The 24,870-nt window shown below is 36.7% G+C and overlaps 2 protein-coding genes across 2 annotated transcripts in view; both read left to right on the top strand.

The window, feature by feature from the left end:
• LOC141325849 (uncharacterized) overlaps window positions 1-24,870 on the top strand; it is a 41,268-nt gene that overhangs the window by 5,486 nt on the left and 10,912 nt on the right. Inside the window, exon 2 of the mRNA XM_073834577.1 lies at window positions 8,875-9,866. Within this exon, the coding sequence (XP_073690678.1) occupies window positions 8,875-9,866 (992 nt within the window). The remainder of the gene's footprint in view (window positions 1-8,874; window positions 9,867-24,870) is intronic.
• LOC141326158 (uncharacterized) lies at window positions 11,742-24,497 on the top strand. Its single transcript, XM_073834869.1, has 2 exons — window positions 11,742-11,889; window positions 23,096-24,497. Exons 1-2 carry the CDS (start codon window positions 11,805-11,807, stop codon window positions 23,986-23,988), a joined length of 978 nt encoding a protein of 325 aa, XP_073690970.1. The 5' UTR covers window positions 11,742-11,804; the 3' UTR covers window positions 23,989-24,497.

Genomic DNA, 24,870 nt, shown 5'->3' with positions numbered 1-24,870 from the left:
TAAAATTTTAAAGTTTTAAATTAATTTTAAATTTTAAATTTTTAACTTAAATTTAATGGATTAAAAGCATAATATCTTTGTCAAGTATTATTTTCAGTGAGTGTATATACAACATATTAAAATGAAGTCATTTTATTCAGGTCATTTTTGTTGTTGAGTGGAAGCAAAAATATGTAATTTTATGTGTCATTTTAAGAATATGTCTCTATGTCATTTTAATCCTAAAGTTACAATACAATAAGTAAATAATAATAAAATACTTGAAATACCAGTACACATTCAAGGGAAAATGGAAAAATAATAACAGCACCAATAAAAACAACAACAACAACAACAACAAAAATGTTGTCAGATGTCAAAAAAAAGAGTGTGCTTGATGATATTTTTACTGGTAAGAGTTCTTTCTTTACTGGCTATACTCATTTTTCTACAGTGATCTGTACATTGATCAGCAAATTGAAGCAGAACCCAGTGTCAGCAGGGCATGTCATGTACATATATGGAGGGAAAAAACAACATTAAACATTAGATTCAATATACAACCTGACCATAGCTGTCGGATCAAGCTGTTTTCACTCATGTGACTCTTTATATTGAAATATCAGCAAAACAAACCACATGCGCATTACAACCGTATATATCTATGGTTACAACGTCCAGTACGTATTGGACCTGATCCAGTCATCGCGCTACAGGCTGCAGCGAGGACTGACTCACTCCCCAGTGTGCGCAAATTAGGCTACATAAAATATCTAGGCTGTTACTATTATGTCACATAATAATAACAGCCTAGATATTTTATGTAGCATAATATAGTTCTATAGAATAGCAGAATGGACTCTATAGAGAAAGTCCCTCTGTTGAGTAAATTCTACGGTGCAGTTATTTATGGTTATTTGCAGTTTAAAATTTACACTTTGAAAATTCATACTTCAGAAAATACTTATACTGTTATTTGCACTTTAAACTTTTTTTTGCACTTTTAACTTTCTGTGTTTACGTTGTTCCGTTCCAAATCTGTGTTTTTAGTAATTGTGGTGGTATTTAATATTTATAATTTTAACCTTCATATTATTTATTTCTATTTATGTTTGGTGCCAATGTAAAATTATTTATTTGCAGCAGTTATTTTAGAAGTAAAGAGAACCTAACTAAGAAATTTTGAATGGTTGTTATTCCTTTGGTGGTGGGCACCGGCCCTGATCATGAGCACTGTGTATTTCAAAATCAATGTTTTATTATCACTGTATCGCTGAAACCTTCAGAATGTTCAGTACCTTCTTCAGAAAGTTTTCTGCATGTAATGCCTGATAAAGCTACCATTTCTCTTGATCTGAGTGTCAAGGACTCTGCTCTGAGAGATCTGTGCGCAGTCATATCAGGGAGGATGGGTGGGAAATCCACGCAGACCCACAGTTCAGAGAGCACAGGAAGTTCAATGTCTATATCCTCAGTGAAATCAATCAAATCTTGTTCCATCACTAGCTGTCCCAGGTCCAGCTTTACCTCACCCTCAGTGGCGGTGCTGTCCTCAGCACCCTCTCTAGCCACTTAAACTTCTGCTGTTGCAGACACAGTGGCCGGCTAAAGCACCTGGTCAAACAGGCTTGGCTCTACCTCCATGGCGATCGTCCATGCTGTCGCTCCTGTAGGCAATGGCTCTGTCGCAATGGACTCTGGCTCTCCGTGGTCGGTGGGCTCGGGGTGGTGGCTAGCTGGGCTCTTGGTCTTTAATAAAATCCTCAGGCAGGTTAACAAACAGACAGGATGACTGGAACAGAAATCAAACTTATAGGAGTGCTATTTACAATGTCAGGTGATGGGAATGAGGCTGATGAACAGGAAGAACCAAATATGGGCATTGAGAAAAGCTAAATGTAAAGTCCAAGGGTGTGACAACAATGTTGAAAGGACATTTTTTTCAGTTATCCACTTCGGAGCCCGTTTTCAAAAAGCTCAGTTTTCGTCAACATAAATGCCATCTCAGGCTACGTTTACATTAATCAGGATTTTTCGGAGTTTTCATTTTAAAACGCTCTCCGTCCACACTAGCGTTTCCAAGCGTTTTCCAAAAGTTTCTCAAACCCTTACTGAAACGTAGGAAAACGTCAAATTCGCCTTACTGCGCATGCGTAAAGCCTCCAAAATTATACAGACATAATAAGTTTTTACACAATTCTTCAGGCAGGATAATTTACGGAAATGTCTCATCATTCACTGATGCGTCTATATCGCGCTCATTCATATTTTATCTGAAAAGCAGTTGTCGTCATGTTTTGCAGGACAGCAACTGTGAGTACATTTTCTGTCATCATTTTAGGACTGTAATTTGAAGAGTGTACAAGGTAAATCTCTTTAGCAGCAGTGTGACAGTGAATATTACAGGCACAATTACTGGTGTAAACATAGATATCTATTGGTACAATATGTGTCACATGACTATAAATATGCATCATCATTTTCAAAAGCCTCCGTTTTCACAGTCCACCCTACAGCGTGAAAGCGGAGTTTTCAAATTTATCCACTTTGGCCGGAGTTTTTATAAACAATCGTTTTCTGTGATAAAAACTGAGTTTTCGTGTAAATGAAAGGCCAAACCGCAGGGAAATATCTGCGTCTTCCCTTCGTGTAAATGGAGCCTCAGTGTGGATGGAAGACCAAAACAGAGGCCTTCAAATGGAAACGTATTATTGTAGACCAAGCCTAAAAGATAGAATGGGAAACTTCTTTCTGATGTGACAACTTTACACTTATTGGTTTGAACTACTGTTATATTTAGTTTTTTTTTTTCTAAATTGTTTAATGTTTATTTCTTACATTTATTTTATTAAAGCAATTGCATAGCGTGTGACGTTTGCTATGCGAATTGTTTACAATACTTTTTTGATACTTATTGGAGCCTTGGCTAATAGAGCTGATGAAACTGATGAGAATATTGCTTGTGAATATATTACTTTAACAAAAAAAAAAAAACACAAATCTTACATACAACTAAGGCCTTGTCCACAAAGAGATGTGTTTAGGTTGTATACGCATGCATTTTGTATTGATTAGGTGTTTTGTCCAGATCGCGTACACGGAATCCCATGCATATTCTCTTTCTACAATCCAATTAACGTGAAATTGAGCGCACATGCACAAGCGCAAAACCCCTGCCTGCCTCCTCACCCGTATAAATTTGGTAATGACTCCACTTTGGCAAAACCAAACGAAAAAGCAATGGCTAAAGCAAGCAGGGGAACAGGGGATGCTGAACTAACACCCTTTGAGGAGAGAGTTGCCTCAATTGTGGGCGACACTTTACTGTCTGGAGTAGTATCCGTGTCTGTGGGAGACACGGATGTATTAGAGGAACCCCACGAAGGTAAATTACTTCTCATTTTATGTCTTAACTTTGGTAAACATGCCAGTTTGCATTTAAGTTTCCAATACATGCAATGTAGTGGTACATAGGAGACTTTAATTTATGTGTCCATTGCATTTATAAATATGTGTGTACCCATAAGAAATGGACTCAAATATCAGTTAATGTGCTTGTTTTTATTTAGACTTAGATGGTGCAGGAATATCCAGTGGCACGCACTCAGAGTTCATCCCTCCTGAGCAACCAGGACCCAGTGTCTCCGGCATTTCCAGCACTTCCCCCAGTGCTGAGGCCCGTCAGTCAGGCCGCGTCTTGAGTCACTTGAAAAATATAACTGATGCACTCACAGACATAAGCCAGTCATTAAAGAAATTGGTCAAAAAACAAACTTTGTCTCTGATTACCTTTTACATTGCCGCAACCACACGTTGGTGGGCTTGAATGGCTTGTTGGTTGGGTTGTATACACGCTGGTCCTGGGTCTGGGTCATCTGGCAGTGCCACTGCCTCACCAAGAGGTATGCCATGTCTGTGCGTGACATTGTGCAGCACACCACAGGCCAGCACGATGTGGCACACTTTGTTAGGGCGGCATAGCAGCACCCCTCCGCTCTTATCAATACAGCACCACCGGAAAAAATTGTATATAGCTGCCCAATCGCCCGCTCTACAACTGGCCGAGTGCGAGAATGGGCATCATTGTATCTGCGCTCTTGGTCAGTTTGTGGGTTGTTGAGGGGGCTTAACATCTCAACCATGCTGTTTGTGAGGATGAATCAATCATGCTTTGATCCAGGCCACCTTGCGACAATATTTGTTAAAGCCGGGCGTACACTGTACGATTTTTGCCACGATTTTTCACTCGTGCGAGAATTTCTTGGATCGGGCCGATTTTCAGCTGACTCGTGCGTCTCACATCGTGTAGTATACACAGGGTAACGAGAAGCGATTACCCTCTCACGATCGACAATCGTATGGTCGGATGAAAATCAAACTGGTTTGAAATTCTGGTCGGCCCTCGTGAGTGTATCGCACCGTTGAAGCAATGCTAAGAGCGTCTACGACCCGATTACCCCAAAACTCTGGCACTGCGCCTGTGCAAATACGAAAGTGAAAGTGAAGGAAGTAGTGATGGGAAGTTCGGATCATTTTACCGACTCGGACCTTTGAGTCTCGGCGCTCCGCACACGCAGAACACGCACTGCGCATAGGGCACCAAGTGCCTGGGGGGGCACCAAAAAATCTGGGTCGTGAAAAATCATCATGTATAAATAACAAATAAAATATGTCTAAAGCATGTTGATATACAAAAGCAATATAAAGGTAATATAGGCCTAGACCAAATTAGCGGAGAAAAGGTGATCTCCTGTGCGGCCCTCTCCCCAGTCTCCCTCTGGTGCCCCCCTTCCCCACCAGTGATGCGCGTGTTGATCCAAAATGAGCGGTTACCCGCGGTTACGAGTAATCAAAAAATATTTCTAATGATTTTCGGTCACGGTCGGTCGGGTCGTTTGAAATAAAGATGCCACTTTGTAATTCATATTGTACTGGACACAATTTTCTTTGAAATACACAGACCTACACTTTATTGAATAAATGCTGAGGCGGAACAAAATGCCCGATTTCCAACACGTTGAACTGAGCTTTCATTGTACCATTTTATAGGCTACTTTTAAACGCATACAGCTCAGTAATGTCAGTTTTATGTATTTTCTGAGAGGGGTGGGATTTTTGTTAGGAAAGTCGGGTTAGAGACGCAGACGCACAATTCGATTAGACTGTATAAACACATGCTGCATCTTAATTCAAAAGAAAATGATATTCCTAATAAATGTCCCAAATATTTATGTCCAATGCTTCTCTTTCTTTTTGGAATTATTAGACACATTAATTTCATAATTATAAAATTTCTAGCACTATTTTTAAACGTTTATTCAAGCAATAATATATATATTATCTCAAATATATGCTTGTTTAAAACCAGGGATTAAAAACGAATTCAAAGGGTATTTTTCTTTACATTTCCAGAGAGCGAAACGAACGAAATTAAACATTACTTAATAAATTCAAAGCACTATAAATTCGTTTAATACAACTATTAATATATAGGCCTATATAAAATAATATTATTTTGTCATATTTGTGATTCCTGAATATAAATATGAAAACTTCGTTTTGAAGTGCATTCGTTATGTTTGTATAAGAAAATTCGTTAACCTAGCCTATTAAGTTGATTTAATATTCTTGATCATTTTTAGAAAAAGTTAAAAGTTAAGAAAAAAGGAATTAGCTTGTAGTCTATATATATATATATATATATATATATATATATATATATATATATATATATTTAGGGCTATAGGCTAATCTTAACTTTTATTACACTGTAGATCGAAATAAAATTTTGGATTTGTGCTTAGGGCACCCAAATGGCTAGCGCCGGCCCTGGTCTCGTTCAGCAAAATGAATGAATCTTTTTTCGAGTCATTTCGTTCATTTTAACAAAAAATATAATTCAAATGTTACCTGTTACCTCCCTAACACATCTACTGCTTACACAAACGTTGATCACACTTCAAACAAAACAAAACTATAATGCTATAAGAAACAGAAAATATTAAATCATTGTTTGCCTGGGTCTTTAGTCTAGAGCCCTGCATTTGAGCACGAGCCCGTCGGGGCCCGACTTTTTTTTGCCCCTCGACCGGGCTTCGGGCCAATTTTCACGTCATAACTTGCACACATATCGGGCTTCGGACCTGCTTTAGAAAAAAAACTTAAAAAAAAAAAAAAGTTTAATGAGATTTCATACGTGCGTCCCCGGAAGCGCCAGTGATGTCTCGCGCATAGCAGAGTATGAGCGGAGCGCGGAGTGGAGCGGTGTGATTTTGAATGGAGGAAGGAGCGGATTTTTTTAAAAGTCGGAGCGTCATGGTTTTCACTCTCTTCAAGAGCGCTCCACCACCGCTGTTTAGCTTGATAGAGATGGATCACTCAAATCAGAAATAATGTGATCTGTAGGTAAAATAACTGACGAAAACGTATTATTTTCATTACAAACTTTGCACTGGATAAAGCAGCAATACTCTTTTAATGCTGACAATTATTAGCTGTGGTCGGAACAAATATTGCACACTATGTTTGAAACTCTCCTGTTATTTTATTTTATTATATTTTATGAACAGGACTGTTACATTTCAAACATACTTAATTTTTTTTTTTTTTTTTTTTTTTTTGACGCGGAGCGGTGTTTCTGATATCAGTGAGCGAGGAGTGGAGCTGGATAATTAAATGCAAGGAGTGCGGGGGAAATTGTTGCCGCTCCACTGTGCTCTCATACCGCATAGAGATTTTCAGCCACGTGGTAAAGTTGTGTTTTTTAAGTTTTCTATATTATTATTTATTCTTTATATATTTGTTCAATATTCGTTTACTTTACCACTGCGACTTTGTATGTTCCGGTTTTGCGCAGCAGAGCTGCCTGCCCTGTTCGAAATGCCTTTGTTCTGAGATGGTGATACTAAACTTTAAATATAACATTTTGCTCTATTGATGTTTGTTTTATATCTGTGAATTGCATTGTAGACTAGTCAAGTGTTGATTTGATAAATAGGTTAAATTGAGTAAACACACTGTGGACCACATACCGCTTGGAAATCGATGTCACTTAAAAAACTAACTTACATTTAAAAACCAAAAAAAAAAAAAAAAAACTCCAAACTTTTCTCTAAATTGTTCTGATAAAAAAACCGAAACGAAAAAACATAAACTTTCTATTAAATACGAAATCTGGTCTATTTTAATGGCTGTAACAGTATAAGCTGTTTGGCGGAGAAAAAAGACAAGCGTTTTCGCTTCCTTTTGGAGCTTTCTGCACACAAAGTTGCACAAATAGCAAAGGAAGCGCTTTTCGCTCTGGTGACCCTCATCATTCGTTGTCAGCATCCTACTTCCGTGTTTTTGTTGTTGTTGTTGTTGTTCTTCTTCTTCTGTTTCAAGTCCGACGTGCGATATTGGACGCACAGTGTGAGCGGTAAGATCTCATAAGAGCATCGGTTCGTACAGTGTGAGAACATAAATCGTGAGCTGCGAACTTTTACACCCTGCGATTCTGTCGTGCAGTTTGAGCTAGATCCAAGAGCAACGATTGATAATATCGCACAGTGTATCCCAGGCTTTAGGTGCATTTGAGCATCACATATTTGCACATTTATTGAATGGAAATGTTTCTGATTCATGTATGCGAATTCGTCTTCAGATTGCCTTTATAGCACTGTGCGTGTAGTCGATTGCTTCGATTACATTAGGAAAACCGGCGATCGCTGCAAATTGCGCTTTAATGATTGGCTGGTCAACTGCATGGTATGGAAACCTTATATACCTGCTAGACATGCGGATTATCCCGTCCCATACAGCTTTCATTGCACGGCTCAAAGATGACTGGCTTAACCCCGAGCGGTCTGCCAGTTCCCTTTGGAAAGAACCAGTTGCCAGGAAACCAAGCGTTGTCAGCACCTGTAAGGGAACGGGTAATGCGTGGCTCCTCGCTGTCTCTCTTTCCAAATTTGGACCCAACTCAGCACAGAGCTCCAAAAGGATAGCTCTTGGAAATCTGAAACTGCTAATAAGCCAGTACGCAGCGTTGATACATGAGGCCCCTGATTGTTTTGGGAGAGTGAAACATATATTTATTTAAACCGGGTCCCAGAGTGGATAAATCTGAAAACGACACCCTTGTGGTTTCGTGTGTACAGTGAATCTGTAAAACATGAACAAACACTGAATGATTGTCTTTTTATTAACTAATATTAATACGGAAGCATTGTTTCATGTTTGTTTTGTTTTGTTTTTGTATACTGCGCACAAGGGTAACGGGCATTGCCAAAATTTTATTTTCCTTTTTTAGTGTATCTCTGTGATAGAATTACAGCGCTACATACTTACCTGGCATATATACTACATAGTTTTGTGTTGGTTTTATGCGGATGCAGATATTTCTTGAGACAGGGGGGAATAAAGAATGGATAGAGAAAGCTCTGACTTTTTTGTGGATGTGAATTAAATACAGAACACAATTCACCATACCTGGCAGTCACTTCACTTTCACTTTCAATTGGTGCTTTGGTGTTTTCCATTTAAAAGGTTAAGTGTGACAGCCAACGTTTATGATTGGCTAACATAATTGCCCCCTTAATAAAACGGAATTATTGTGTGATTGAATTTTCCATCTGTCGGTTGATTGGGGAGTTTGTCCCCTTTCTTTTTTTCCTAGTCTCTGTCTAAATTTGTTGAATTTTATCCCCTAGGAGACATAAAAATTGTATATAATAATTGTGGTCAGTCTATATAGATTTCCTGGATTTAATTCATTGTATAACAGACAACTTAATCTTTGTAGGGTACTGGCCGACCAGGATCAGGTTTGGAGACCCTGGAATAGGATCTAGCATACATGCATTACTTATCTACATGCTTTGATGTTAACTTTTATCTCTTGTTTTTCCACCTTAGACCTAACAGCGCTGAAAGAGGAGAGAGAAGTACTGAATGAAACTGAAGAGAAAGATCAGTTTGAGAATCTTCATAATTTCATATCTGGAGAAAAATCTTTTTGTTCCTTAGAATCTGAAAAGACTTCTAATCAAAAAAGAGCTCAAAAGACAGGAACTTTGAGTATTTTCATTTGCTGTCAGTGTGGAAATAGTTTCAAAGAAAGAGGACACCTTAAAAGGCACACAAGAATTCACACTGGAGAGAAACCTTACACATGCAAACAATGTGGAAAGAGTTTTGCTGAAAAAGGAAGCCTTAACAAGCACACAAGAATTCACACTGGAGAGAAGCCTTACTCATGCAAACAGTGTGGAAAGAGTTTCCAACAACAACCACACCTTAAAAGTCACATGAGAATTCACACTGGAGAGAAGCCTTACACATGCAAACAGTGTGGAAAGAGTTTTGCTGAAAAAGGAAGCCTTGACAAGCACACAAGAATTCACACTGGAGATAAGCCTTACACTTGCAAACAGTGTGGAAAGAGTTTTGCTGAAAAAGGAAGCCTTGACAAGCACACAAGAATTCACACTGGAGAGAAGCCTTACTCATGCAAACAGTGTGGAAAGAGTTTCCAACAACAACCACACCTTAAAAGTCACATGAGAATTCACACTGGAGAGAAGCCTTACACATGCAAACAGTGTGGAAAGAGTTTTACTGAAAAAGGAAACCTTGACAAGCACACAAGAATTCACACTGGAGAGAAGCCTTACATATGCAAACAGTGTGGAAAGGGTTTCACTCTTAAAAGATACCTTAACATTCACAAGAGAGTTCACACTGGAGAGAAGCTTTGCACATGCAAACAGTGTGGAAAGAGTTTCACTGAAAAAGGAAGCCTTAACAAGCACACAAGAATTCACACTGGAGAGAAGCCTTACACATGCAAACAGTGTGGAAACCGTTTCAGTCAAAAAGGAAGCCTTGACAGGCACATGAAGATTCACAATAAAGAGTAGCCTAACAGATCCCCTTATCATGGACAGAGTTTCAAACTAAATGTATAGAAGGGACAGTTCCGGTCCTTGATTCTGATTGACCACAATCAAAGCTGTTGTAAATTACTCTACGAATATACACCTCTTTGTTTCTTGCCATCCCCATTGTTCCAACCACAATTACAGTCAAAAGTTTACACCCCCCTTTCAGAATCTGCAAAATGTTCCTGTATGGGACTTATAGATCGGTAGGGGTGTTAATGCTAATCCACAACGGAACTCGGGTAAGAAGTGTGACAGGAGACAGAGCACTGTTCAACTCTTTATCTGAAAACTGTTCACAGATGATATTGTACAGCTTGTAGCCACAATGTGTTAAATGTGGTCTTTCTGAAATAAACATAACATAAATGATGTTTTATAAACCAAGTTGGGGAGGAGCACGTCAGATACTTAGCCTAATTAACACAGCTGGAACTCACTCAAGCCAATCTACATCATGCATAAATACAGCTGACTCACCTTTACCCATTTGACGGATTATCAGCATTCCTCCACCACCCCATCTCCTCACTCCGAGTTCCTTCTACACATATACATGGGGGGGGTACTCTAGGTTCGGGCCATTCCCAAGCTCGGAGCCCTTCCCCGGACAGCACGCCAAACATGCTTACATACTCCAGCTAATTATATGTAAGTGGGAACTCGTGAAACATCAGTCTGTATCCACTAAATAACTGACGTGCATATCACTTGCTTATGCATGAATCAACATGACGATGAAGGTTGTTGTTTGTCCGTTCCTGTCTGCAGCGTGATAGCTATATTGCGTTGGACTGAGCTTAATGCATAAACGTGCAAGTAAAATTTTAAAGATGCATGCAAAAATTGAGAAATTATTTGATATTCCTTAAAAATATTTGATATTTCTTATTAATATTATTTTCAGAAGTACATTCTACCACACAATATAGCAATATATTTCTGTCATAACTTCTGTCATAAAGTTAAAACAAACTTTTACTTTGGCGGATTGAAGTGAAGAGCTTTGAGTTTGCGTGTGTATCTGACGATAGTTTTTTCAGTGAAATGGAGAAATCCTGAAGCAGTGACTCTCAAGAGATTAAGTTGAAGATGAAGTTCATGTCCTCTTTATAGTGAGAGAGGCGAGCGTCATGCGTACTTGGGTATGTGTAGTAGTTGACATTGCGGCGCTCATTCACAGACGCGCAGAACACGCAGATATCAGAATAAAGTTGTTGTTGTTTTTTTCGCTTTAGAGACAATCGTGACTTTATCGTGACTTGATACTTTGTTGGCCATTGATTTTTTTTCTCCATCTCTGCACCGCTATATTACGTCATTTGAAAAATACACTTCATATACTACCACCCAGCACCATTACGTTCTCATTTAGCCTGTGAACTTTTCATACCTTTACAACACAATAAGTAATCATCACTTTAAATAAAACTTACCAACAGAACTTTGCTTTTGATTCTTGTGGCGAGCGGATTTGAGATGTTCCAGTGCCGTCTGTCGCCTCAGGTAATCGACGGAGTGCTGACAGGATTTACAGAACATCATCCCCCATCCTCATAAAAGTCATTACCGAATTCATTTGCTCTATCCCGTGCCGTAATTTTTGACAACCTTAAAATACAACAGCAGTTTGAACGATTAAAGTAATATATACTAAATGTAATATACTAATCATTAAATACCTGACTGAATAGTAAGTTAAAGTATTGAGTGTTTGTCTAATCAGATCATTTAAGTCCATTAACTATTACTCTGACTCCCTTATTAGTGCACTGACTACTGAACTAGAGCTGATTGTGATTTTTTCCCCCTGATAATTATTGTCATCTTAAACAGGAAAAAGTTTCCAAACGCAGAAAAAACTCCTGGTGGAGCAACTGAGATCCATGACACACCATTATAAAGATGACGTTTATTAAAGAGGAGAGTGAAGACATGAAGATTGAAGAAACATTCAGAGTCCAACATGAAGATACTGAAGAACAAACAGGTTGGTTTTCATTCTCAAAGATGGACTCTCCTATGAACTGTCCTGGGCTGCGTTTCCCGATAACGATTGATCTTAGCGCTTAAGAGCGTTTTCTACGAGTCACTTTGCGAACGTTCGTTATTGTTTTACGTGCGTTTCCCAAAAATGCACTTAACACAATTGCACGTAGCCCTGTTTTAAGTGCTACTTAGGAGTCGCTATCCGTTGGTAAAGTGCTGAAATGTCACATGCTGTTATAGCAATCCATCTAATTTTTTATTTCCGATTCTTCTTCTACTTGTGTGAATGTGTATTCAACTCGAATAACATAAAAAGTCCTGTGATTTCTTCTTGAGCAAGTTTAAAAACATAAATTAACTGGAAAATAAAACAAATTCTAACAGTCCTTGCCAGAAATGACATCTGCATCATTTTCGATATTATTATGGAACCTTAATTATTTAAGTAGAATTATGTATCAATTTCTTTATCAACAGTTGCTTATCTCACATCAAAATAAATCAATAAGTAAATAAAGAAATAAATAAGCTCTTACATTTATTTTTGAAAAATTTATCCTAATTATCTTTAATTAGGACAAAAATTTAAATAAGCACATACCTAGGGGTGGAGACACTAGCAAAATGGCTGAAACCAAAAAACAAAGAAAATACATTTTTCAATAAGAGGAAATTAATATTATTTTAGAGGAGGTGGAGCTACAAAAACCTCCTAGGTTTCCCTCCTTTTGACAGACACTTACCATCTTGAAATCTAGTTCAATTAGATTTAAGTATTTTTTTTTTATAAATGTGCCTTAGGAAAAAAACTGATGTTACTGGTGTCCATCTTGAGACAAAACAAAGGGACTGATATATTTTAAGATCAGTCAGTGCAAGTGTCCTTCAGTAAAATATGCTCAGACTTGCATTTTAGTCTGGACTAGGCTTAAGCCTTGTCTGTGAAAAGAGGGGTATATATTTTACTACAGCTTGAGTCTTGAGGGTGTGTGTGGCAATATAATATTAGGGCCTATCTATTAGCCTATCGATATAGGTGCAGAAAAATGTTTAATGTGCACATGCTTTATCAGCACTGTTTTATATAAATGTACTCTTCATGTACATTTATAAAAGGACAACCTTTGACCATTATGAACCTAACAAGAGAATAAATTCAGGGAAGAGATAATTAATGCAATTTCTAAAATCAGTGATTCAGTTTCTTCAAGTGGGGCCTTCTGCAATTAGTGAAATAGATGACAATCAGTGTGCGACATGTGAATATTATTACAGCCTGAAAAACTTTAAGTTTTAAGTTTGTAATTTTAATTAAAACATTTTTTTTTTCATTCTAACATTTATTATGTAATATTATTTTATTTATTTATTATTTCTATATTGAATGGTGTAATGAGTAGAAAATAGAAAGTAATAAATATATACGTACCAATAAAATGAAAAATTACTTTGAAGAGAAGTACATTTTAGGTGCAATTTGCCGGTTGTCCAGCAGGTGCCCTCATAACTCTGTCCCCTTACGATGCACTTAAGGCTTTACGATTACTCCAGAGCACTCGTAAATCTACGAAGATTTTCAAGTGCTACTTAAGTTACGATGTTTTTGGGAAACAGACCGTAATATTAAGATCAGTCGTACGATCATTTTTACGAACAACTTAGGCTTACGATGCTTTTGGGAAACGCAGCCCTGTACATTTTCTCAATTAATTTGTCTTTGGCAGGTATGTTTCTACTCTGTCTGCCCTCCTGCAGCTTTCTGTTTTTGAAAAGAATTTCAGCTTCATTTTTTTTATTTCTCTAAAAGGCTATTTTCTACTCTTATAGTGCTTTGATTTAAAAACAGAATTTAAAGAATTGTGTCTTATCTAACATGGATGTTGATGTTCACTGCTAGGATTAAGTAACATTTTTCATATGAAATAGGTAAATAAGGGCTGTGTGCATGTGGACAGCCGTCGCTTTCACTCGACTAGGGCTGCCCCCTTATTAGTTTACTGAATGCTAGTCGTTGAGAAGAGGCTTAGTCGACTAAAATTTCATTAGTTGGTCAGGCACCGAAAAAATGGTCCATGTCAATGATGAACAGACCGTTAACAGCTGGTCCTTGAGGTAGGCCTAATTACGATATATTGGGCAGGAAATAAATACATGATTAGTGGATATATGATGTAATTGTATGTTAGTTCTAACACTTTACAGATCTGGCCATTTAAAATGCGCGCGGGAAGTAAAGTGGTCTCGCGTGACGCCGGTGTATTCCAAGGGAACACGGAAAATACAATGACATAGGAAAGACATGATCAGTAGGGGGCAGTCATGTAAAGCACTGGACTGGAGCAGGCTGAAAACATTGCTGCAAACTAAAGGGAACGGTAACCTGGAGGGGACACCTTCGGTTCACTTATGTTTGTCGTGGCCACACAAATTAATTCGTAGGAACGTCATATTACTTTTTGTCATTGCCACGAGATATTAATTCCTGGGAATGTCATATTATGTCGTGGCCACAAGATTATTTTGTCGAGGTAACGACATCCTTATGTTTAATGCATAAACAAACCTGCATAACCATAACCCAGGATTATCAGAGATAGGTTTGTTAATATTTTTTATTTTGGGTTAAGAAATGATTATATTAATTGTTATAGAAATCAATGCAATATTAAGTTATATATTAACAATAGGCAATGCTGTATATGCGAATGTCTGTGCGCGATGTAGACAGCATTCAAAAGTTTATCAAGAATAAATATTACATATAAGTACTTTAAATTAAATAGCCCTGCAAGAAACATTTTATGAATCCTAAAGTCTTATCCATTAATTGATCCTCTTTTTTCTGTAATAAATTTATTATTCGTTTATATTCATTATGTCCCCCTTAATTTCGATCTCTTAACATTCCGAATCTAAATGATAAATGCTGGCATGCCATTAAAGCTTTGATTATGCTATATGGCTGGGATTTTAAATATATATATATATATATATATATTCATTTTTAGTCTAATTATAACCTTTATAGTGTTTCATTGTCGAGTGAATCATTCACGTTCCATTTGTAAATCGTTTATGGTCACACACGGGCATTAATACAATCATAAAGTCAAAACTTTATTGGCATAATTGTCGTTCACAATATTTGCTAAATATATGCCAAATAGCATATACAGAAAGTTATTTAGGTTAAGCGATTCACAATAAAGAAAAAAGTAGATAGCTCTAAATCACTTATTATTTATTATTATTATAGGTTATTATTATTTCAATACCTGGTTAGGGCTATTTATTTTTAACGCCTGACAATTATGCCAATAACGTTTTGACTTTTTGATTGCATTTATCCCCGTGTGTGACGATAAATGAGCATGTTTTCATTTACAAATGAAACTATGTGATGATTCATTTCTCAGTAAAACAGTTTAGTATTTATATAGTCTAGTCTATTAATTAGACGAAACAAAATAAAATATGTTCAATTCAACCTTTAAACTACATTCCAGTAAGAATCAGTCATATCATAGGCTATGTCAAGCATTTACAGAATCATTTACATGAACGTTAAAGAGAGCCAAATTAAGGGGTGGAAACGCAGAAATAAAAATATATACAAAAATAACAGGCTAATAAAAATAATATTAGTAATAGTAATACTAATGATAATGATAATAATATTAAGACAAATACGAAAAAAAGACTATTAGTTAATAGAAGGAATGTAGGCCTATTTTACCGTGTGACGATAAATTATTTCCAAATGAAACTACGTGAATGATTCACTCTTCAATTATTTGTCTATTAATTAGACTAAATAAAATACAATATATGTTAAATTTAACCTTTAAACTGCATTCCAGTAAAAACCGCAGTCATAGAACCTTTACAGTATTATCTACGTTCAGAATGTTATGTAACGACTACGAGATCAAAATGAAGGAAAAAATAACGAACATAAACGAATAATACAAATATTACGGAAAAAAAGAAGGTCAGTCAATGGACAAGATTGTGGGATGCATGAAATGTTTCTTGCAGGGCTATTTAATTTGAAGTAGGCCTACATGTAATACATGTAAACACTTGTGAAAGCTGTCTACATTGCGCACAGACAGCATTAGCATATACAGCATCGCCTATAGCCTATAATTATTTAATATTGTATTAATTTCTATAACAATTAATATAATAATTTCTTAACTCAAAATAAAATATCTCAAATAATTCTGGGTTACTAATGTCACGAGAAATGCATGTTGAGCAAAAATACATTTCACGAAAATAATATAAAATTACAAAACAAAGAAAACAAATGGAATGAGGGATAAGCTTTAAAGTTCACGTAAAAGCCAAATATTAAGCGGCATCCTTCATGTTTTCTTTAGCAAATACTTTACAGTTTTGAATTATGTTCAGCTTCTGTTTTTATGACCATAAATGACAGTTTTTTTTTAGTTTTTTTTTTTTTTTTTAGAAAAACGTCCGAACACCGGTCTCAAAAGTAGAAGCGAAAGTCTTGTGTCCACCAGCGCGGCATTTTTTTATTCACCGTAATTGATGGATGTCTAAAACAAAAATAAGGAGAATCCTAAAACATATAAATATACATTTCTTAAAATAATAACATCTGAACTTCGTACACAACAATACGGCAACGACTTTACAACAGGACACATTATTTTATTTTAAAGTAGCTTGTACACCAATGGATTTCAGATGTCAGGATATTTCAGACCGCATCTCCACAGCATAATCACTCTAATATTAAACATACGGGTCAGGAGGCGGGTCGGGTACAATATTTTATTTTTTTATTCGGCGGTCCAAGTTGCGGGCGGGTTAGTTGAAAACGTCGGTCGGGTTCGGGTTGTTTATCCACTGACCCGCGCATCACTGGTGTCAGGGCCGTGGACACTAATGTTTTGAAAAAAGTGGAGCGAGTGAGGAAAGCTTTCCCCTTCTCCCTGGCATGCATTTGAATGCTGAATTCGAAATGCAACTGAATGCAGTCGGAATCCGCCCCCAGCACCCCCAAAATAGTCTCCAAATGTTGATTACAACAAGGCAACAGACAGCATTCAACACCCCACCCCACCCCCACTCTGCCATTCATAAACATTTCGCTCTTTATACTGCATGCCGCTTAAAGTGCCCCTATTATGCCTTTTCAAATATGATATTTCATGTAGTGTGTCATGTAGCTGTATGTGAACATAAACTATCTGCAAAGTTGTGACGCCGACAGTGCACTATAAATAAAGTTTTTGTCTAACAAAAAAAAGAGTCGGCTCACATTCGCCTAAACGAGTCGTCAGCAATTCGAATCTTTTTTCTGTAACGGCCACACGTCACGAGCTACACATTTGCGTAATGTCCGCCCACGTTCAATTTCGCGAACAACTTGCCCGCCCACAAACAGTAGGCCTACCATTTTCACGTGGATTACATCATGTCAAGAAGACGCCCTGCGCTGTGAGAGTGAATTTGTTTTATATGCCCTTCCGAAAGATGAAACTACCAAGAATGAGTGGTTAACATTAATTTTTTCAACAACACCTCAGCAGTCCAATGCCAATCTTGTTTTGTGTTCGCGTCATTTTACTGATGACTGCTTTTCCAATCTTGGGGAGTAACGTTACAACGCGGGATTCACCAAACGCTTGGTTTTAAAAAATGGATCAGTGCCCAGTTTATTTGGACCGGCTTGCTCCTCTGAACTTCTACCTGTAAGTATGATTAATAATTGATGATTGTATTTTCTAGCGATCGTTCAAAATACGTCTTTGTGTACGTTATGGTGTTTAACAACCCCGAACATGTCTTGGTAACCGGCTAACTTGCGTTTCTGTAGTTCTGTTGTTCAGCTGTGAGTGCAATGTAGTCTAAAAATTGTGATTGATGCAGCTTGACTGTCTGTCTGCCTTATTAGTTTAAGTAATGATAATGATAAACGATGGCTTAACGCAATGTTATGGATTGTACAGTGTTGAAGTTCACAACATAGAGGTGTGCCCGGTTCGCTTCCAAAAGCAAATTGCAAGCACTTTCCACAGTTATAATATGACACCCACTGAGAGACGTCCTGCTCCAGTCGTGCTTTCAAAACAGTTTCTTGTCGATGTGACACTTCAACCGTTTCATCGTCAGACTCCGGCTCGAATTGATAGGGTAAAATCGAGGCTATCTTTTCTATGCATTAACAGGTCTCCGCAGCTGTCATTCAGTTATGCCAATGGGCGTTTCGTTTTTGCGCTGTAGCGGTAGACCAATCCAAAAGGACTGCACCATCTGACCAATCACAGCAGTGAGGGCTCACTGAAAGGAGGGGTTTAGAGAGACTGAATCTTCGAACTGCTTCACACGAGTCGTTTAGGAATCATTTAGAAACGGGGTAAAAATAAATCTAATTTTGGAGAAAACTAAAGTGTTTTTTGAACTTGCATACATGTAAACCTGTTTTAAGAGACTATTACAACAATATTAACTACCTTTAAAATGGCATAATAGGGGCACTTTAACGCTGATGCCTCATTAACGGCTACTTTTCAGAAAACTGAAAAAAAAAAAAAAAAAAAACACTTCCCTTTGGTTTCCCAGAACAGACTTAAGCCTAGTTCCAGGCTTAACGAACTTCTTCGAAATAGAAGAACTACTTTTCCACTTTAAAAAAAAGAAAAAGAAAAAAGGTGGGGAAAAATTGCATAACTCACTGAAGCACTTTTGATACTTAACAACTGTATTCGTTGTCAGTCATTTAAGCTTTATTGTTTTGAAAAGTGAGCCTTCTGTTTATTTGTCTAAATTATTTTCTATATTAGGATATAATACTAGGCTATAGTATTTACATGGACATTAGGCCAAATCTACATGAGTTTCTTCCCTTTCACTTCAATTAGTTTTTAAGAAAAAAAAAAAAAAACTGCATGAGCAGTGCGCCATCTTAATGTACAGCATCAAAAATGTAAGAACAAATCTAAAGACAATAATAATAATAATAATAATAATAATAATAATAAAAAAAATTATTAACACTCCTAAAAGTACAGTATAGTGCTCAGATACACTTAAGTTAGGTGACCTAACCCTAGTTGATACTTTATTTCAACTTTTCAATTATTTCATTAATTTACAAATAAACAAATGCCTTTCCGATATGATATAAGTGAAAAGGGAGACGATTTCGAAAATGATTTCACCAAAAGGCGGACGCGAACTCGGGTCTCCCGCGTCAAAAACGATATGTCACTCGTATTATCACTTACGCCACTGAAAATGTTGCACAATAGCCGTCTTTTATAATATTTGTAAATATGGCCTATTTGCATTGTGTAAAAACATTAAATAAAAGGCACCAGACTACAGAAAATGGCATATACTAAAGTATTTTTTTCTGTTTTTACATTTTTAGATTTATTTTGCTTCCGACGCCCATGCTTGATGATGAAGTATAGTCTATAGGATATAACAAAGTGCTTTTCCAGTCCCGATTCGACGAGGTTTTACCGCTCCCGCTATATTAACTATATTATTTGCCCGCTGCCTGCTTAGAATAAATTTCTAAGCACCAAAATCGCAAAAACAAATCAAAATAATAATAATAATAATAATAATAATAAATTAATTAATTAATTAATTTTTAACTCTATAAAAACTGTAGTTTATATTTATCCTCTCCATTTCTATTTCTCTCTACTCAAATTAATTGTCAGTGTATCTAAAATTGTGTATCTTAGAAAAAGAAAAAGACGAACTACGTTACCTCTTAAACATGCATATCTTAATTTGATGTTGCTTTAAAACGCTGAAATATATAGCCTAATGTATTTTATTCTGAAGGTGAAAGTTGTCGAGTTATTCAACTGCCCGCGGCGCCGTCAGGATCACTTTTTTCCCCCTTTAATTAAGTGGATACAGCTTACAATACTCCTTCAAGAGTACGGGATTGCTCAAAACTATGCTATTTTACATATTTCTGTTATTTGTGTACAATCACAATGAAAAAACAGATGTGTATGCTATTTGTAAAAAAAAAAAAAAAAATGGAAACGAGATGCTAGTTTAAGGGCGCATCATAGGGACCATGTGACGTCACTGTGCTTTATCGCCGCCATTTTTGTGTCCGCGCTACCTATTTCAGTCTATGGTCACAGCTGCCACAACTACCAGAGGAAGATCAACAAAACTCCCAGAATGTTCAGAACAAGGATACAATATGCCCGGGATCTGATATTCTGTTAGCTGTAACAACAATCATCAGAAAAAAAAACCTAACTTCAGTTTTATTCGATCTCAGCAGTGCTTGAAGTGGGTCGGTATGCATACAGTATAGCCTTTAGTGTACCGGTGTCATTCACGCAGGTGCTTTTCACAGCAAGGGTGTTTTTTTTTCGGCACAACAAGAGTAGTGGAATAATAATTAATTATTGAATAAGATTGTGAATCAGTACATTATAACCAAAATAATGCCTTAATGAAAAGAAGCATTTTTTTGCGATTACATCATTTTGAACCGATCAAAGAAAGCAATCGAACAGTAAGTTCAAAACAGTGTTAATGCAGAGAATAGTGACTTACAGTACATCCAGATGCCGTACATTATTTGTTTCAGTGTGTATTTGGCTTAAGAGCAAGATTATGTTTTAGATTATGCAGTGTTTAGTGAATTATGAAAATTAAATAATAAACGCTAAACTATTGTACTACATAGCGTTCGTCATTGCAACGCCTGCAGTACAGTATATACATGTAAAAAGGTTCTCAAAAATAATTTGTTTTGCTAAAACTATTTAGGTACAATTACTCTAAAAATTATTTGTCATACAAAAATGGCACACAAGTTACACACAAACCATCGTCCCGAGTAAATGGTACCATTGTGAATTGTGACTGGCTGCACAAGTGGTGTAATAAACTAAACTAAAATGTTATTGCAGCCATATAGCTTGAATGAATACAAATGCATATTTTAAATAAAGAAATCTCTTGCTTTTGGTGCTTGAATTTGTGCTTTAATAATGAGATTCAGGTTTAGGAATACACAAGACGTGAAAGACTTCTTCCCTCAGGTATATTTTATGTTTTCTTGGCTTGCTGGTTGTTGGGCTTATGCTCAATAATCACTTTTTTTTTTTTTGCATTTGCCAAAACTAATTTGCCGAAATCTAAGCGCGGACTGAGGGTGCCGTCAGCGCGAGTCCCGTTCGCTGTGAAGTAGTGACCAGGATTCTTCAAGGTCTTAAAGCCTTCATCGAGCGACTACGTTCACAATAATTTACACTTTTTGTGTAAACATAAAGCATACATACCTAAAAATACAATCAAGTCAAATACACAGTGCGGGAAGTAGTAGTAAAAAGTAATTTATTATTTCAATTTATTATTGAATCTCATTTAGATGCGCTGTGTCTGTTGTCATATCGGACACAAATATGGCGGCGAGCATAGCGGAAGTGACGTCTTTGGTACCCATGAATAGGCTTGCTACTTATTAATTTTATTTTATTTCGTTTTGTTAAATTATTATTCATTAAGAAAATTATATTTCGCATATGGGCATTTTTATTTATTTTACATACAGCTTTTTTGGGGTTTTCTGTGCATTAGCTCTGCGCGTGACGTTCTGATGTTTCTGCTGCTTTTTGCTTGTGTACAATTAACCCCTCAAAACGAATTTAGCTGTTATTAATGTGACACAGCCACGTTTCAATTTAAATTTAAATGTAATTTAACACAATCTGGTCGTTAATAGGCTAATAACTTAACGCGTCGGTTGTCGTTTGAAAAAAAAAAACAGAAATTAACATTTCTATTTTCAATGCAGTCTAATAAAAGTTCATCAGGAAAAAAAGAAAAGAAAATAATAATAAAACTGCTCCTGCTTATGAATAATTGTTTGCTTGATGATGAAGTATCTAAATAGTCTATACTCTATAGGATATAACAAAGTGCTTTTCCAGTCCCGCTTCCACGAGGTTTTATTCCGCATCCACCCGCTCCGCGCTATATTAACTATATTATTCGCCCGCTGCCCGCTTAGAATACATTTCTAAGCACCAAAATCGCAAAAAATACTGTAGTTTATATTTATCCTTCCCATTTCTATTTGTCTCTACTCAAATTAATTGTCAGTGTATCTAAAATTGTGTATCTTAGAAAAAGAAAAAGACGAACTACCTCTTAAACATGCATATCTTAATTTGATGTTGCTTTAAAACGTTGAAATATATAATGTATTTTATTGTGAAGGTGAAAGTTGTCGAGTTATTTAACTGCCTGCGGCACCGTCAGGATCACTTGATTTTTTTCCCCTTAATAAAGTGGATACAGCTTACAATACTCGTTCAAGAGTACGGCATTGCTCAAAACTATGCTATTTTACATATTTCTGTTATTTGTGTACAATCACAAAAAAAAAAAAAAAAAAAAAAAAAAAACAGATGTGTAGGCTATTTGTAAAAAAAAATAAAATAATGGAAACAAGATGCTGGTTTAAGGGCGCATGACAGAAATTGCCTAAAATTCTGCATACAGGCTTGCTACTTATTAATTTGTTAAATTATTATTCATTCAGAAAAGAAAAACATAAATTTCTTATATGGGCCTATTTTATTTATTATTATATATAGGTTTATTGGGTTTTTCTCTGTGCATAAGCTCTGCGCGTGAGGTTCTGATGTTTATGCTGCTTCTTGCTTGTGTATAATTAATCCCTGAAAACGAATTTAGCGGTTTACGTCAGTTGTCGGTTGGAAAAATAAAATAACTGAAATTAACATTTCTATTTCCGATGCAGTCTAATAAATGTTCGTCAGGAAAACAAAGAAAGAAAACAAAATAACAATACAACTGCACCTGCTTATGAATAGGCTATCTTTTTGCTATTGGTTTGAACCATAATTTCAGGAAAGAGGAATCATTGAACTATTGTACTGGTATTTGTGACCAACGCCCCCTAGAGCTGGCCATGGCGTTTGGCTACAGAATTTTGTTCCTTGCGCCACCTGGTGGATATTATATGAAGTGCAACAACGTTGTAAAAAAATCAAAAAAAGCAGCTGCGGTAGGACGCGTGCCCACGCGTGCCGAATTGCAGGCTGCCGCGTGAAAATAGACGCATTTTTAATGGCCAGATCTGTACATGTTTGAATGTTTTGATGTCTGATATTTTGTGCTATTAAACTGGGGTTAACTTTTTGTTTCCACCTTAGACCTGATGACACTAAAAGTGGAGAGTGAAGTACTGAATGAAATGGAGTATGAAGATTACAATTTCATAAACGCAGAAAAATCTTTTAGTTGTTCACAGATTAAAAAGACTTCCTCAATAAAAAGCACTCAAAAGCCTGGAGAGAAGCCATACACATGCCAACAGTGTGAAAAGAGTTTCACTCAACCTGGACACCTTGGAGCCCACATGAGAGTTCACACTGGAGAGAAACCTTATGCCTGCCAACAATGTGGAAAGCATTTCAGTCAGAAACTAAGTCTCAAAAGACATGTTGTAACTCACACTGGAGAGAAGCCTTTTACCTGCCAACAGTGTGGAAAGAGTTTCAACCGGAAAGGAAGCCTTAATTTCCACATGACAATTCACACTAGAAAGAGCCTTTTCACCTGCCAACAGTGTGGAGTAATTTTCACTCAAAAAGGAAGCTTTATCAGACACATGAGAATTCACAATGGAGATCAGTCTTACACGTGTGATCAGTGTGGAATGAGTTTTGATCAACATGAAAACCTTGAAGTCCATATGAGAACTCATAGAGAGAAACCCTACACATGCTCTGAGTGTGGAAAGAGTTTCTGTCAAAAACGACACTTTGAAGGCCACATGAGAATCCACTTTGGAGAGCAGCCCTACACATGTCCTCAGTGCGGAGAGAGGTTTATTTATAAACAACACTTTGACGAACACATAAGAATACACACAGGAGAGAAGCCTTTCACCTGCCAGAAATGTGGAAGAAGTTTCAACCGAAAAAGAAACCTTAACAGCCACACAAGAGTTCACTCTGGAGAGAAGTCTTTTGTATGTGGTCACTGTGGAAAGTGTTTTAGAAAAAAAGTTGCACTTCAATACCACATGAGGTTTCACACATGAGAGAACTGTATTTTTAAGTTATCAGTGTTGCACATAACTAGAGAGTATTTTGTTTTCTCACCTGAGCTCTTTCTTTCTGTCAGTTTGTCTGTCATGTTTGTTTTAAACACAAGACATGTCATCTCTGTTGCTGTAGGTACATTAGATTTCATAATGGAATCTTCAATGGAAAGCAACATGAGTCATTTTTCATCAGTAAAGTTCTGTAAAGTACCACCAACACCAGATCAACTCATTTTCAGTGTAGGGAGCTTTGTGATGCTGCACCAGAGCTATATGACAGAAGGACTGAATTACCTCTGCTCCTGTAATTTATATCAGGACTGAAGCTGGTAAAGCTGTTTTTGAATTTGTTTATTCATTATCCGCTGACATCTTGATAGATTTAATAGTATTTTAGTAAAACGTTCACTTTATCAAGCCATTCTAAGAAGAAGGGGGCTTGGTTTCAGCCAGACCCCGAGACAATGAAGGCAGTTTTATAATTTCTAAATAAACTGAGCAGCATGTCAAAACACACCACAAGCACTCATGGTCATTAATTTTAATGATCTATCGTCGATACATCCTGTATTATCTATCGAGAAAGTTCCACAAGTTGGGACTTGAACTTGGGACACCCAGAGCGCAATGGTGCCACATGTTGGTGCTCTGCCCACAAGGCTATTGGCACCGACATGAGAGCCTTTTGATTATCATGTACATTGTTTGTTTATTTTTAGTAGATACTTATTTTAAAGAAAATATAAAAATGGTTTAAGGGGAACCCACATACAGTATATTTTATGTCACATAAAACATGTGATCTTACCTCTCAATATTCATATCTTATTGTGTTAAATTTGTGTACTGCTTGGTGCAAATCAATATATTAATGTCATT

Source organism: Garra rufa, chromosome 2 (genome assembly GCF_049309525.1).
Source record: "Garra rufa chromosome 2, GarRuf1.0, whole genome shotgun sequence".
In the NCBI taxonomy this organism is placed as follows: domain Eukaryota; kingdom Metazoa; phylum Chordata; class Actinopteri; order Cypriniformes; family Cyprinidae; genus Garra; species Garra rufa.
Note: the sequence above shows the minus strand (reverse complement) of the source record. Positions and strands in the feature narration are given on the sequence as shown.